Source organism: Podarcis erhardii (assembly GCF_964252035.2).
Source record: "Podarcis erhardii genome assembly, chromosome: 7".
NCBI lineage: Eukaryota > Metazoa > Chordata > Lepidosauria > Squamata > Lacertidae > Podarcis > Podarcis erhardii.
The window spans coordinates 27,236,175-27,251,654 of record NC_138511.1 but is presented as its reverse complement, the minus strand read 5'-3'; the positions used below and the strand labels follow the sequence as shown (position 1 = coordinate 27,251,654).

At 44.2% G+C, this 15,480-nt stretch overlaps 1 protein-coding gene across 6 annotated transcripts in view; it reads right to left on the bottom strand.

The window, feature by feature from the left end:
* The window catches only part of VWA5B1 (von Willebrand factor A domain containing 5B1), a 67,257-nt gene that overhangs the window by 37,700 nt on the left and 14,077 nt on the right, over window positions 1-15,480 (bottom strand). For 3 of the 6 annotated variants that reach the window (XM_081870791.1, XM_081870792.1, XM_081870795.1), the window contains 7 exons: window positions 11,707-11,866; window positions 10,824-10,985; window positions 9,642-9,864; window positions 8,911-9,056; window positions 7,788-7,919; window positions 7,133-7,257; window positions 2,788-2,964 (listed from right to left, as the gene is read on the bottom strand). In XM_081870791.1, coding sequence (XP_081726917.1) covers window positions 2,788-2,964; window positions 7,133-7,257; window positions 7,788-7,919; window positions 8,911-9,056; window positions 9,642-9,864; window positions 10,824-10,985; window positions 11,707-11,845 — 1,104 coding nt within the window. In that variant the 5' untranslated portion in view covers window positions 11,846-11,866. The remainder of the gene's footprint in view (window positions 1-2,787; window positions 2,965-7,132; window positions 7,258-7,787; window positions 7,920-8,910; window positions 9,057-9,641; window positions 9,865-10,823; window positions 10,986-11,706; window positions 11,867-15,480) is intronic. The other 3 variants (XM_081870794.1, XM_081870796.1, XM_081870793.1) reach the window with 2 other exon arrangements.

Sequence of the window (15,480 nt, the reverse complement as noted above, 5' to 3'; positions counted from 1 at the left end):
GAATGGATAGGTTTGATCTTCTTGCAGTCCATGGGACTCTCAAGAGTCTCCTCCAGCACCATAATTCAAAAGCATCAATTCTTCGGCGATCAGCCTTCTTGATGGTCCAGCTCTCAGTTCCATACATCACTACTGGGAAAACCATGGCTTTAACTATACGGACCTTTAACTATACGGACCTTTTTTGGCAAGGTGATGTCTCTGCTTTTTAAGATGCTATCTAGGTTTGTCATCGCCTTTCTCTCAAGCAGCAGGCATCTTTTAATTTCATGACTGCTGTCAACATCTACAACCTCCATATAAATAGGTTTCCCTCCTGGAAGCGAGCTACAGGCGCCCCAAAGTTCTTGCTCTTCATGGGTACAGCTAGTTGGCCAAGCTTCCTGGGTGCTCCAAGTGCAGCAGAAAATGGCTGAGGGAGCTATGGTTCAGAGAGAAAGTGAGAGAAACACCACAACACAGACCCGCACCCTAAGCACACACATATTCACAACACACAGAGGCCCCTGTTCTCCGTACGGTAGGCGTTTCCCAATCAGGAAACCTCCCATGCGTCATTTGTTCAGTCACATAAATGCCGCTTCCAGTGCGCCGCTTGGCAAGAGGAGCGAGTGAGTGCCAAAGCCCCAAACCTGAACTATTCCACCCGCTTTCACTTTGTTCAGCATGGAAGAGCTATCAAGAGTGCTCAGCTGTGGCTGAAGGAGCACATTAAACAACATTATATGCCATTGTCAGGATGACAGAGCAGAATCCCTGAAGAATAATTAAGAAGTCACTTAGCTGAATGAAGGACAAGGAAAAGGAGACCTCCCTGCGTCTTGAATGAGGGATTGATGCACTGACGATGAGTCACCGCTTTGAAGGAGAGTAAATAGCTGCAGAACTTCACCCTCCATTTTCCTAGCTAGGTGGGTGACGTGGGGAAGGGGATGACAGGAATGTGCTGATAACAGGGGGTAAAACAAACCATTTTGATTTTCCCATTTATATTTCTGCTTTATGAGAAGGCCAGCAATCATATGAGCAGGGTGCTTATGCTTTCCAAAAGTGAAAAGAATACACAACTTCTAAATATCTGAAAGTTTTGTAATGCCTGCATCGCTGGTTCAATGCCTGTGCAACACCTGAACTTCAGCCTTGTTGCTCATTCAACGTACAGTCCTGGCTTAGCTGTGTATCACTTCCCATCCAACAATGCAGACCTGGTGTAATTTTATTCCCCAACACAGACCTGGCTTAACTGTGCATTGTTCCAAATTCAACAGCACACAGCCAGTTTAACTGTCCATCACCTCCCATTCAGCAATGCAGACCTGGTTTAATTGCATTTTACTCCCCCTTTCAACAGCAGCACAGAGCCCATTTAACAGCACAGGCTTGGCTTAACTGTGCATCGCCTCCCATTCAACAGCACATGCCTGATTTAAATGTGCATCCATTCGTCAGCACAGATTTTGCTTAACTGTACACCATTCCCAGCCCAATGGCACAGGCCTAGCTTAATTACAGGGCTAATCCGGATTTGCACTTGCATATTTCTCAACTGTCTTGATTAAATTGGGACCTCCCATTTTGGGGGTCTCGTGCAGGCCATATGACTCGCACGATAACATGGCCCCAGAAAACAGGAATCCCGGTTTTCTGCTGCAACATGTTGGAGGGTATGCACTTGTGCCATGCTTAGAAAGCATGATTTTTTTTTTACCAGTTTTGCAGAACTGGTAAAAAAAAATACGTAGCTTGGCTTCTCTCCAAAATCAAGGAGGGAGAATGGAATGTGTGTGTGGAATCTGTGTGGATAAATTCTACATTTTCAGGAAATTCCACCTGAAACTGTCTGAAAAGCGTGATAACGATATAATAAAGTAACAAAACTAAACACAAACACATTTTAATAAAAGCAATCGCTTGAGGCTGCAGCTATCAGCCGTCGCCATGAGAACGGGGCCGGGAACACAGTGACGTGCAAACAGGACCACCAAGATCTCCCTGTGTGTTTGTTCATGTTTTCAGCTTCCCTTCGTCTCTTATCTCTGAATTAATCTGGTGGCTCTCAGGGAAAGAAAAACGCAGAAAGTTTGATTAGCCTTTATGTATCAATGCTGCTGCAGTCTCTGGATGGATTAATCTAGAGGATGGTACGTGCTGGGGCGGGGGGGAAGATAAAAGAAACTGGGTGTTCGGCAGAAAGTAATAAAATGGTAACTGGGGTTTGTTTGAAACTGAATTGGATTTCAATACCAGGAAAAGACTTTGCACTGCTGAGTCTTTTAAAAAAGACTCAAGAACAATTATCTAAGGTACAGCTAGGGAGCCCCAGGCCCAGGGGGCAATGTGGCTCTCCAATTCGCTCCATCCTGCCCTCCAGGTCACACACACACCCTCCTGTGCCACCCCTCTTCTCCCCAGGCCACCTCCCCTTACCACCCCTGTTTTGCACCCTCTAAGTATTTACACCAGTCGGGAAAGCATTTTGAACTTCAATAATGCTTGCTTGCTTACTTACCTGGGTGGGAGACACAGAGAGCCATTGTATCTCTAATTTGCTTTTAAGGGAGATGGTTGTCAGAAGGTTGCCTGCTCCTTGCCATTAACTGCCCCATGCTCCTTTCCACACACTCTGCATTAACTTCCAGCATGGAAAACTGTCACCAGAGGGCCCCTGCTAAGCACTGCATCGTGTGGCAACTCAATTTTCTACCCAATTGCCCAGTGAAACTAGAAGGCATTCACGAACGAATGCCCTTCCCACTCTACATGCAAGAATCAGGTAGCCATGCACACCTTGACACGGTTGATGTTCACACCACTCATACTCCCACTGCGGTCCACAAGAAAGATGAATTCTCCGTGGCTCTTCCTGAGGTTGGGTTGGACCGTCCTCAGATCAGGACAGAAGTTCAACATGATCACTGGGTGGTGAGGGATGTCCTTGTGGAGCCGCTTCCTGATGATTTCTGTCTGCAACAACCAACAAGAAAATTGGTACAGGCTGTTGTTGCCTTTCATTTAAAAACAAGCAAGCCAGTTTTATTTCTTAGAATGGTGGGTCCTTTTCATAAATTAGAATCCTGGAGCTGAAGATAGCACTTCCCCTTATAACCTAGGGTTCATCCACACTTTCGCTTGGCCTGCATTTTGATCATAATGTGAACTGACCAATTCCCCCCCAACCTGATAACTTTTGTTGTTCTGTGGCTGTGCCATGCGAAGATCTGATCTTACTCACTGAACTGGATCTTACCAGATGTGTGTAAATCTGAAGAGAGATTTTGCTTAACTAAGCTTCCATTCAGTGGGTAAGATAAGATTTTGGCAAGGCACAGCTGTGGAATAATGAGATAAAAGCTGGGGAAATTAATTGGTATACAATATGATCAAAACAGAGGTCAAGGAAATGTGGGGATGAGCCCTTATTCTCAGCGGCCTTTATACCTTTCGTGTGTGTGTGTGTGTGTGTGTGTGTGTGTGTGTGTGTACACACACACACATATTCCCCCTTTCTCTTCTCTCTCTTTTTCTTTTTTCTATGCTGTTCTTTATCTTATATACCCTGTTGTTGTTTAGTCGTTTAGTCGTGTCCAACTCTATTTCCATGCTTTTACTGTTATTAGTTTTACTTCTACACACTTCTTTTCCATTAACTCCTCATTTTCTCTGTATGTGTGTGTGAGGGGGGTGTCTTTTGTATTTCTTTATATTAACATGATTCCTAACGGATTGATTGAGATAATTATCTATGTAATCACATCCAATGAAATGTGTCATTGCTTCTCTCCATTTGTCTTCAACTTTTATTATATAAATACCCGCTCCCCCCGCCACACCCCATGAAAAAGCAATGATGAGATGTTATGAAGATATCAGAACTGCATGATGATATGAAAACATTTATCTGAGCTTTTAAAAGGAAATAAAGGTGGGATTTGTTTAATAGGATGTCTTGTGTCATGACCGATATGCATGTACCCATCAGACTACTTCCTCTCTCAGCAGCCACTTGGTAGCAACCATTCCATCAGGCTGGAAGAGACAGAGAAGAGAAGCAGAACATTTCATCAGCCCAGTTGAGAAGCCAGGGATATGGGACTCCTCTCCTCTTCCTTAAACTGTTTATAATTTAATGGTCATTACAAGAGCTTTGTAACTAAGAACTAGTGCCAGAATTCACTTTTCCTCCTCAATCCCTTCTAGGGTTGCCATATTTCAAAAAGTGAGAATCTGGACACAAAAGTTGAGCTCTCTTTTTTTGGCAAAGTTGTTGAGCCTTCCCACCCACCCACCCCTTTTTGAGCTTTGTTTTGCACAGTGTGAAAAAAGAAGAAGTTTTGAGCTTTTTAAAGGGGAATTTGCTGAAATCTACACTTCCAACATGAGTTGCTATATGTCCAGATTTTACCAGACATTTCAGCGATTTCTGCCCGGACGAGGGCCAAATCCCAGCTATGGACAGGAAATTCCAGGTGTATTGCAACCCTAATTTTCCTCTTGTGCCATGTCTAAGGGCAGGGCCTCTGTTATTATTGATTTTAGTGAGTTGGTCTCAGAGTCTTCTTTTGGCTGAAGAGTGTAGGCAAACATTTCCTGCACTGCTAGCCTTGGAAGTATTGGAACTCAATAGTGCAGCTGCTCTGCCAAGAATAAAATGCATTTCTGCTTAATCATCTGAGTCCCCCTGTGCCTTGAATTGGGAAAGACATTTGCATGGGTTCTTATTAACACCCTCAACCCATTATCCAATTATGGTATAAACTAACAAAAGCTCATTAGTTGCCCACTGTTTCCCCAGGATGTTTGTCCCACATAATCCCACTAGCTAACGAGTATTTGCATAACACGCCAAAGACAGGAGCTTAATTACAATTTCCAACCGACATTCTGAAACTTAATATTTTAAAGAAAGGAACTCCAACAGAGTCTTGTGGAGGCTATTTGCCACCAGAAATCGCTCCATTTGCTGCTTTCTTGAGTATCATCAACTGGGCACCTCACAAGCTGCTGAGTGTAATAGGATCACTTTTCCTATTCAATGCACATTGATTTCACTAGCTATTCCACCATAACATAATGGCAGACTTTGTTGAAAGCCTTACTAAAAATCAAGATATGCTACATCCACAGTATTCCTGAAATATACTCGGAGTCGAGTGTGGATTTCATGCTCTTTATTCAGCTCATAGTAGTGAGGAATGAAAGTTACCCCCAAATATCTGCTTTATATACATTATTTACACAATGGGCCGCACATGATTGGCTAATTCTGGGATTCTCCTGTAAGCCAATCAGGTTGCGGATTCACTTCCACCTGGAGCTGGATTGGGTGGCTCCTGCGGACCAATCAGACTGCTGCATTGTTCTAGGACCAATCAGACTGCTGCATTCTGGACCCTATTATTCTAGGACCAATCAGACTGCTGCATTCTGAATCCTATTGTTCTAGGACCAATCAGACTGCTGTCTTTTGGATCCTATTCAACTCAGTACATAACAATTCCCATGATCCACCAAGTTAGAAACGATCAAAAAAGAAAAGAAGAAAAGATTCATCTGGCATGACTTGTTTTTGAGAAACCCATGCTGGGTCTTAATAATCATAGCATCCTTTTCTAAATGCTCACAGACTGTTCAATTATCTGTCCTAGGACCTTTCTTGATACTGTACTGATGTTAAACTCATAGGGTGATAGTTTCCTGGGTCCTCTCCACCACCATTTGTGCACCCCCAGTCTGCAGGGACCTCAGCTGCTGGATCAGGCCAAAGGCCCATCCCGTTCAGTATCCTGTTCTCACACTACCAGTCAGGTGCCCCAATGGGAACCCTGCACAACAACAACAACAACAACAACAACAACTCTCCCCACCTGTGATTCCCAGCCACTGGCACCCAAAGGCATCCTGCCTCTACATAGCCACTGTAGCATTATCTTTTATAAATATCCAAGTTGCTGGCTGTCACTGCCTCCTGTGGGGGCAGGTTCCATAGACTGACTGTATGAAGAAGTAATTTCTTTTGAATATTCTGAACCTTCCAACATTCTGCCTCTTTCTTGGAGGTCTCTTGAGTTCTAATACTATGGAGAGAGGGAGAAAATCTTTTCTCTGTTCCCTTTCTTTGCAGCCACAGAAGTGCAAATACCTACACTAGTGGCCAGAATTGTGGAAACCTTTTGGAAAAAGTGTATTTCCGATGTTTGGTGGCTCATAACACCACTTTGTTTTTTAGTAATACCATAATATTATGTATCAATGGAAAGATAACTTAATGAAGAATGTAATGCAACAAAGTTTGTTCAGTTATCTGTATTCTATCAAAAGTTATAGCCAAATAACCAGAAAAGGGATGCACAACTTGCTTAGGTTAATATGCAGTAGTTTTCCTTCATTTGAATGCAGCCATTAGCATGACTGTGTAAAGAGAGCCAACTAGGTGTTATGAGCCATCAAACCTTGGAAATACACTTTTTCCAAAAGGTTCCATAATTTTGGCTACTAGTGTAGCAACCTGCTTTCTATAGTGGCCAACCAGATGTTTCAAGGAAGTCACAGGCAACACTTGGGGGAAACACCCCTCCCCTGTTATTTCCCCACTGGGAATTCAGAGGAATGCTGCCCCAGAACATGATGTACTGTACCTGGGTCATAGAATTGCACTGTAGTTGGAATGGACCCTGAGGATCATCTGGTCCAACACGCTGCAATTGTGAGAATATGAAGCCATCCCATACGGGGTTCGAACCTGCAACCTTGGCGTTCTCAGCACTGCACTCTAACCAACGGAGCTATGAGCAGAAGTGGTGAGCCTGTGGGCCCTCCAGGTTGTACAACCAGCCAAGCTAGCGTGACCAATGTTCAAAGTTGATGGGAGTTAGAGTCCATCAACATATTGAGGGCTGCAGCTAAGCTCCCCAAATTGTAATGAAAGCTATCAATACTCATCCAGACCTCATTTCCTCAATGAATTTGGGCCAAACTGCACACCATCATGGGTGCAAACCATGCTTATCGCTGGCTGCTTCTCAGAATGGTTTAAGAGTCAATCTCTCTCTTCCCAAGGAACTCTGAGAACTGTAGCTATGTGAGGCTGGCGTAGAAAATGGAGGGAAGACTGGCTCGCTCTTCTGCCCCTCACCTTTCTCTCTGCACTTGCATCTTTCTTGGTCCCTTTAATGAAGTCATTCCGCCCCTTCAGGTGCTGCTCATATTCCGTGGGGGACATGTCACCCTCTTCCATTAATACATGGGGCAAGTGAGGCTCTGGAACGGCAGGGAGATTGGGAGAGAAAAAGAAGAGGTCATGTTTGCGGGATCGACTTTGCGATTTTTCTAGAACTTTGGGATCCACCATCAACAGGAGCTGGGGGCACCGAGAACAGGGGGTGGGGATGCTTTTTTAAGCCAGAGGATAGAGGAAGATGGGTAGAGTGTCTGTATAAACAAGTCTACTGTACAAAGTGTGGGATAACCAACCTCCTATAAGCAACATGCTTAAGTCTAATTAATGCATGAAGGGGTTAAGACCATAGAGTAAGCTGTCCTGCCAGGCTCAGCTCTCATTGGGAGGGACTAGGTGCAAGGTATATTTTTAACAGGCCACCCCCAAAATGGCAAATGCAGAGGCAAGATTGGATCGGCAATTTACCAGGGACCGGAAACTATGGACTGTCCCTGGTTAGGTGGAGCATATTCAAGATGCAATGTTTCTTGCATTGTCTAAACAGAGAAGGAGGGATCTCTGGGATGGGGAGGCCCCAGAAGTCAAGAGATAGCAAGCATGGCCCACCTACCGCTTGGATGGATCAGGATCTCCACGGGTCGGTCAAAAGTATGTTTATTGGCCAGTGTGATCACAATGCTCTTGGCAGATCTGGCTGAAGGAGCGGCATCTGCGCGGATCTCGTGCGTCGGGCTTTCAACTCCTAGTTGGGGAAGCCAGTGTGGGAAATATGATGGAGAACCCCAAAGAACTTGAGAAGAGGTACGTGTGTGTGTGTGTGTGTGTGTGTGTGTAGGAGCCATTGTGGAGTAGTGGTTAGAGTGTCAGACTAGAACCTGGGAGACCAGTGTTCAAATCCCCACTCAGCTATGAATCTCGTTGGGCAATCTTGGGCCAGTCACTGTTTCTCAGTCTAGCCCACCTCACACGGTTGTTGTGCGAAGATGAATCTGGAACCCGGAAAACTTGAGTTTGGAGAAAAGGTGGGCATATGAATGCAATCGTAAGTAACAGCAAACTCATGCACTGCTACACTAAAAAGCAGGATGGTAATCAATTTTCACCATGTTTTCACCAAGTTGATGTGAAGTGTAGCAGCCTTAATTTTTATCCCTTGCACCAACACCACACACGAAACCATAGTCTAGTTTGACTATGAGTGAGGGAAAGGGCCGTAGCTCAGAAGCAGACAACCTGTTTTGTACTCAGAAAACCCCAGGTTCACTCTCTGGTAAGATTGCCATATTTTGAAGAGCAAAAAAACAAGAGGACACCTTTGCCAACTTCTACTTTTAACTATGGACCACTATGATGATGCCACCCATGAAAAAGAGGACATGTCCTGGTCAAAGAGGACATATGGCAACCTTGTGAGATCAGCTGGGAAAGAATCCTCACTGAAACTCTGAGAACTCTGCCAGTCAGTGTAAACATTACTGAGCAAGGTGGGCCAATGATCTGACAGCTTCCAGTTGCTTAGATTGGAGGAGTCGGCCACGGAGTAGCAGCACTGAGAACCAGAACTCACCATTGTCCCACAGAGCAGAGGTGGTGAACACAATGCCCTCCAGACTACAACTCCCATCATCTCTGACCATTGTCCATGTTGTCTGGGGGCTGATAGGGGTTATAGTTCCATACCAGGTGGATGTTAAAAAATGTTCCCATCCCTGCCCGCTTTTATATAGACTTACCTGCAAGTAAGCACGGTCCTCTGATCTCCAGGTAGAAGCTGAACTCGTACTCAGTAGGATTCATCGCCTCCGTTTCCAAAAGCCGAGCCAGACAGAATTTTCCGGGCTGATCCGGAGTAGCAACACCACAGTAGTGTCTGTCTCTGCTAAGAAGGAGGCGATTTGTAAAGGGAATGCTAAAACGCAACTTTCAGGTTTTGCACAGGCCCATCTAAAGGACTTCAAAATTCCCATCCAAAATCCTCTCTGTATTTTTGAGTCTTGAACAATCTGGGCTTTCCTTAAAAGCAGAAGCAAAAGTCCTGTTCCTTGTTACACCTCTAAACTTTAGATAGCATGGAGAGCTATCTATTCCCCTCACAGAGCTATAATTCCCAGAGTTCCCTGTGAAGAAGGATGGATTGTCAAACCACTCTGAAAACTGTAGGTTTGTGAGGGGAATGGGGTCTCTGAACAGCTCTCTGCACCTTTAACAAACCAGAGCTCCCAGAATTCCTTGGGGAAGCCATGGCTGTGGAGAGGGGTATCATAGGGCTTTCAGTGTATGCTGCGCATGTAACTTAAAAGGCACACATAAGGCTCCCAGGTGATTCTGCCATAGTGTCCCTTCAGGCCATGCTATAAAGCCTTGGCAGCTTTGCCCTAGGATGTGGCAATGTTGTTCCTCCCTCCCTCCCTCTTGTAGCGCTAGCTAAACCCATCAAGAGCAATATTTCATGTCGGTCCCTTACAATCGAAGGTGGTGCCCAGAGATGGCAGCGATGGCATCTGTGCTATTCTGGGGGACCTTAGGGACACACACAGCTGGAAGGAGGACCCTCACAGCACCGCTGGGAAGGGTCTGCAGCTCTGAGGAGGTACTGATGCAGATGGAGACATTTTCCTGAGGAGGAACGATGCCCAAATTGGCCACAAAGACGATCCTCTCCAAATCCTCATCTAGCACAATACGTCCTGTGTAAAAGAAAATAAATGACAAAATGTCAAAACATTCATATCCCCAGCAACCCCACCCACCTCTCTATATAAGGGTTGCCATGGTCTAGTTTTCAGAAGTCCTAACTACCACTAGCAATGGGTGAATCTCTCCATTTTGGTTACTCTCATTTTCTCATGTTTTCAATCTTAAGTTCAGTTCTTCATATTTCCAAATCAGGTTGCTTTAAAAAAAAAGCGCCTCCAAATAGACATAGTTCTTGCCTAGTATAAACGTTTTTGTCAAGCAATTTCAGCCTAATATACAACATTTTTGTATGCTGTGTTCATTAATATCCTCCTTTTAATGTGCATACTTTATCTTACTGTATGCATTTTGGTATGCCACATCATCATTCACTATGAAAAAGTGTCCGAGCAGCTTATGAAAAGACAATATTAAGAATAATGCAAAACCAAAGCAATATTTTTCAGTAACACAATTGCAGTACACCCATTTTGATCCTAGTCTGTATGTGTATTGGACTTGATTATTTGTTTGCTTTGAATGTATGTACTGCTTGCTGATATTTTCATTGTTAAATTGCTTTGGGATGCCTTATGGGAAGTGATTCATAAATGATACAAATAAATAACTCTCTGTGTAAAGGAATTCTACCCTGCACAGGACTGGGGCACTGTCAGATTGGGGAGTGGCAGGGGAAAAAGAAATTTCTCTTCAGTTTTCAGGAAGGGTTTGCTGTTTACTTTACTTTACTTGACCTTTCAAGGTGGCCAAAGGTATTCTATTCCCCCTCCTTTGCTTTTAAAACTTTTTTTCCCTTAGAAAAGTGGTAGAAGGCTGTTTTTGCCACTTCCCAGATAAGGGTGGCACTCAGCTGCCACTGCCACCTAGTGGCCTTGAGGGTCTACACCCTCACCAAGAGTTGCTACCATCTTAGATGTGGTTGTATTTTCCTCGCAAATAATTCTCTCACCACCTTCATCCAGGGCCCTGCCATTGGGGAGGCTGCAGCAGTCAACGTAGCAGTCGTCAATTCTGGCCTTGTCTTTGATTTGCACGGTCACAACCCGTTCAGAAACCATCGCCTCAAAGCCAACCACAGTTGTGTATTCATCCAATGGGTAGACAAAGAGCCCTGCCAATGGGAAGCATCCTTTCAGGAGACATAATGCTTATGCCTGGGGTCAAAGGTCATTGGGGCTGGGGGTGGCTAAGGCAAGGAACCTCACACCTGGGAAATCTGACCCTAGGGACGTTCTCCTCCAGCAACATCCCAGGCCAATGTTATGAGTCCCAAGGAGATGTCTTGGAGGGGCTGGTCAAACCAGGATGAGAGATGGGAGGAGTTGGACGATGACCCTAGGGAAGCTCTGCAGTCCCTTTCCCATCAGCTCCCGCACCAGTCTCACCTTCAGCACTGGATCAGCCACCTGCATAACTAGAACCCACGCCTGGTACAGCATCCCAGAAAGCACCTCACACCTAGCCTGGTCCATGGCAGTTGCTGACACCCCTTCTGTCACTTAGGTTGTGGAGGCGCCAGTACCAGCACGGACAGACAGATCATACCCAGCCCAGCCGAAGGAGTTCCTGTTTGGTTGCCCAGCGCAAAGAAACATTCTGCTTGCTGCACTGAAGTTGCGTCAACCCCAGTCCTAGGTACAGGGGCCAAGGGGGCATGTTGCTTGCTGGGTCAGCATCTTAGCTGATTTAGCCACGTGAGATTCCAGGGTCTGGATCAGCTGGGTGCCTCATTAGACCCTTTAGGAAGCCTCTCCCATGTGGACACATATCACCTGAGACAGATTAATAAGTCTCGAGTACGGACATAGTTGCACATTCCCCCTGTCTCTTACCTTCAAAGGGGTGGGTCTCTGAGTTGCTGTAGGTGAGAGAGGCCGTCATCCCAAAAGCATAGCCGCTGACACAAGAGGTCACCTCAGAGGCCGCGAGAGGGAGAGCAGAGTTGGTCATCCGGTTGATGAGCCCCGGCATGGTGCTAATCGTCTCTCCAGACTGGAGCAGGGTGGGAAACCACAGTAACAGTCAGATTGTTAGCCTTTTTTTTCTTGGCAACTTAACCCGAAGATTTATAGGGGCTGAGGAATGCTGGCAGCCCCACCACCTGCTCCCGCTTGGGGGACTAATTGTTAACACCTGCCTGAGGGACACCACCCAGAGATACTTGCTTACAGAATCACTCCTTCATGACAGGTGTTAGGTCAGGCCAATGGCCCATCTAGTCCAGCATCTTGAAACCTTCATTTTGGATGTGTTTCCTGATTGGTGGTTTCAGACCCTCCAATGAAAATAGGGACACCTATTTACTATCTTTTAGTAAAAAAAACCAGAGGCATTCCTTTTAGGTATAATCACAAATGATATTCCTGACAATCAAAGGAAAGTATGCCTCTATGCGACAACAGCTGCCAGGATGCTCATAGCAAAAAATTGGAAAGGGAGAAAAATTCCATCAATGAAAGAATTGCAAATTAAATTATGTGAATATATAAATCCGGCAAGAATCACAGCATTCATAAGGGGACAATCGGACCAAAAATTATTAAAAGAATGGGGATGTGCTAAAGAGTATATGAAAGAACATTGTTCTGGAGTAAGCATATTGGTATGTAATGAATGAAGCTTTGCAGGGTTAAAGAAAGAGAAAAATGGTGTAAAAAGTATAAAGATAGAGGTATTCTACATTAGTCAGAACAACTTAGAGTAAAAATTTCAAGGTCTTAGAACAAAGGAAGGAAGTCAATATGTGTATATGTATGTAATGATTAGATTAGAATGATGATGTGGTTTTGTTTGTAGATGTGTGCTTTTGTTTTGTTTTTGTGTTCTTTTTTCTCTTGGGTTTTTTTCTTGTTTGTACTGTTTCATTTTGGATTCATTGTTTGTAATTTTGTTGTAATTTTGCATTGAAAAGAAAAAAGAAAAAAAGAAAAAGAAAGAAAATAAGGACACCCTAAAATAGTAGTAGTAATAATAATAATAATAATAATAATAATAATAATTATTATTATTATTATTATTATTATTATTTTTTACCCCGTCCACTCTAGGCAGCTTCCAACATTTCTAAAAACATAATAAAACTATACGGGGCTGCCTTCAGATGTCTTCTAAAGGTTGTCTAGTTACTTATCGCCTTGTCTCAAGGGTCACCTAACTCCATACCCTCTGACATTTCTTCAGTGAAAATAAGGATGTTCTACCATACCCTCCAACATTTCTCCAATGAAAATAGGAGCGACTCCTAAGAAAAAATGAGACATCCCAGGATCAAATCAGAAACTGCAATGACTTCTGTAAATCGGGGGCTGTTCCTGGAAAATAGGGGCACTTGGAGGATGTAGGATCAGCCGGTTTGGCATTTCAAATTGCAGGTTGCTTCATTGACACCTTTAAGCAAATGACAATAAAAAGATATCACCCCAGTCAATTCCATAATTCATTAAAATATGATCCACCAGGATGGTATCAGCAAAAAAAATGACAATCCATAAAATGCCACAGATTTGATAAAAAGATTAACTGAGCAGCTCAGTCACACAGACATTCCAGCCTTTCTTGATTTAGATCAGAAAACCACTCATTAAACACATCAAATGGTGTGAACTTTGCCAAGTAATGTCTGAAATTAGGAAACAACTAAGTAAAGGGCCAGTAGCCCAGAGAGGCAAGACTACGTTAACACACATCAAATAGAAATACCTTTCCCGATTGACAGTTTCAGTCCTAAATGCGCTTTCCAGGGAGCAGTAAGCCACACTGAGCCGAATGAGACTTAATTACTTTTGAGCAAACATGTTTAGGATCTTTGCCCATGGGGCTAGGCTATGGGGAATAAAGCGCTATATAAAGTTCTACATTGAGCCCATGGTTTTAATTTTGTTTCCTGCTGATTGTGAAAGAATTATGCCCCAGAGGCACAGAAGTGTACTAGAGAGGAAAAGATGGTAGTTTTAATTAAGCGCTACCATTAACTATGACTGTTGCTGGTTTAAAAAAATAATTACTGGTAAGAAAATTCATATAATACGCTCATTCTGGGATTGAGCTACTTCGGGATTTGGCAGAGGCGTAATCAACTTTGCATAGTTCCCTTGATCAAAACTCTCCAGCCCTGGAAATTTAGCTTCATTTAGAATTCTAAACTTTTATCTCTGACATGCAAACTTTTCACGAAAAGTAAACTCAGGGCACAAAAGAGAATGCACCCATCCTGCATTCTTGAGTGGTACAAACCCTGGTTAGCAGGACTAACAGCTCCCTTAGATAGCTTCCTATTCATTTCAAGAGAGTTTGCACAAAGCAGGTTTGCTGCGAATCAAGGCCTTAATTACATGAGTAGCAGCTTAAATCAGCCTACATTACGTTGCTGAAATGAAAACTGCTAACCAGAGGTGGATTTTTGTGTGTGAAAGGGCTGTGGACTCAGTTCAGTTTCTGGTACAAAAATCATAATTCTGTGCTCAGAATGCATTCAGAAGACCTCTCTGCTCTTTCTTTCTAACTCCAGACACCTTTGCAGATGGACCTGGTTCATAAAGATCTTGGGGTTCTAGCATAGGGAGCCCCCCAACTTTTAGTTAGCAATGCAAATGCACTATAGATGAGGTATAGGCCCTGAGCTTGATCTAGCACATAAATCCTGCCCTTGATAACACTGATCCCTTTGCAAACCTTGCAAAATTAAGATGGGGAAGACAACTAAACTCAGTGGGTTGGATGCAATAGGTCTCAGGTTCAATCTGAAGCATTTTAAGGCAAGACGGGGGAAAGCCCTCTGTCTGACACCCCAAAGAGCCACTAGCAGCCGCTGCAGGCAATACAGAGCTTAATGAACCCATAGCCTGTTTTTGTGCAATGCAGACAGAGGTATAGTGGTCAAAGGTTATGGGAGGGAGAGTTGAAGACCCATTACTATTTCCACATCAGGGTCCCAGCAGGGTCTCTGGCCCCCAAACCCTGGAGCTGCCCTATCAGCTTGAAAGGGGAACTTTCTTGCCACTGAGAATAATAATAATAATAATTTATTATTTATATCCCACCCATCTGGCTGGGTTTCCCCAGCCACTCTGGGCGGCTTCCAACAGAATATTAAAATACAATAATCTATTAAACATTAAAAGCTTCCCTAAACAGGGCTACCTTCAGATATCTTCTAAAAGTCTGGTAGTTGTTTTTCTCTTTGACATTTGGTGGGAGGGCGTTCCACAGGGTGGGTGCCACTACTGAGAAGGCCCTCTGCCTGGTTCCCTGTAACTTGGCTTCTTGCGGCAAGGGAACCGCCAGAAGGCCCTCAGCACTGGACCTCAGTGTCCGGGGTGAACAATGGGGGTGGAGACACTCCTTCAGGTATACAGGACTGAGGCCATTTAGGGCTTTAAAGGTCAGTATCAACACTTTGAATTGTGCTCGGAAACTGGGAGAAGAAGTCTTATCACTCTTTGTGTTGATTGGAGCCAATCAGAGTGAAAGGAGTTCAGTCAGCCACTGAGGATTGGCTCCTAGGGTCACTCTGGAGAAGGCGCGTGGGTTCTGTGTGCTCCAACGTCAAGCATTCGGAACACTGAAAACACAAGGTGCTTCAATTTCAAGAGGATGGTGTGCAAGTT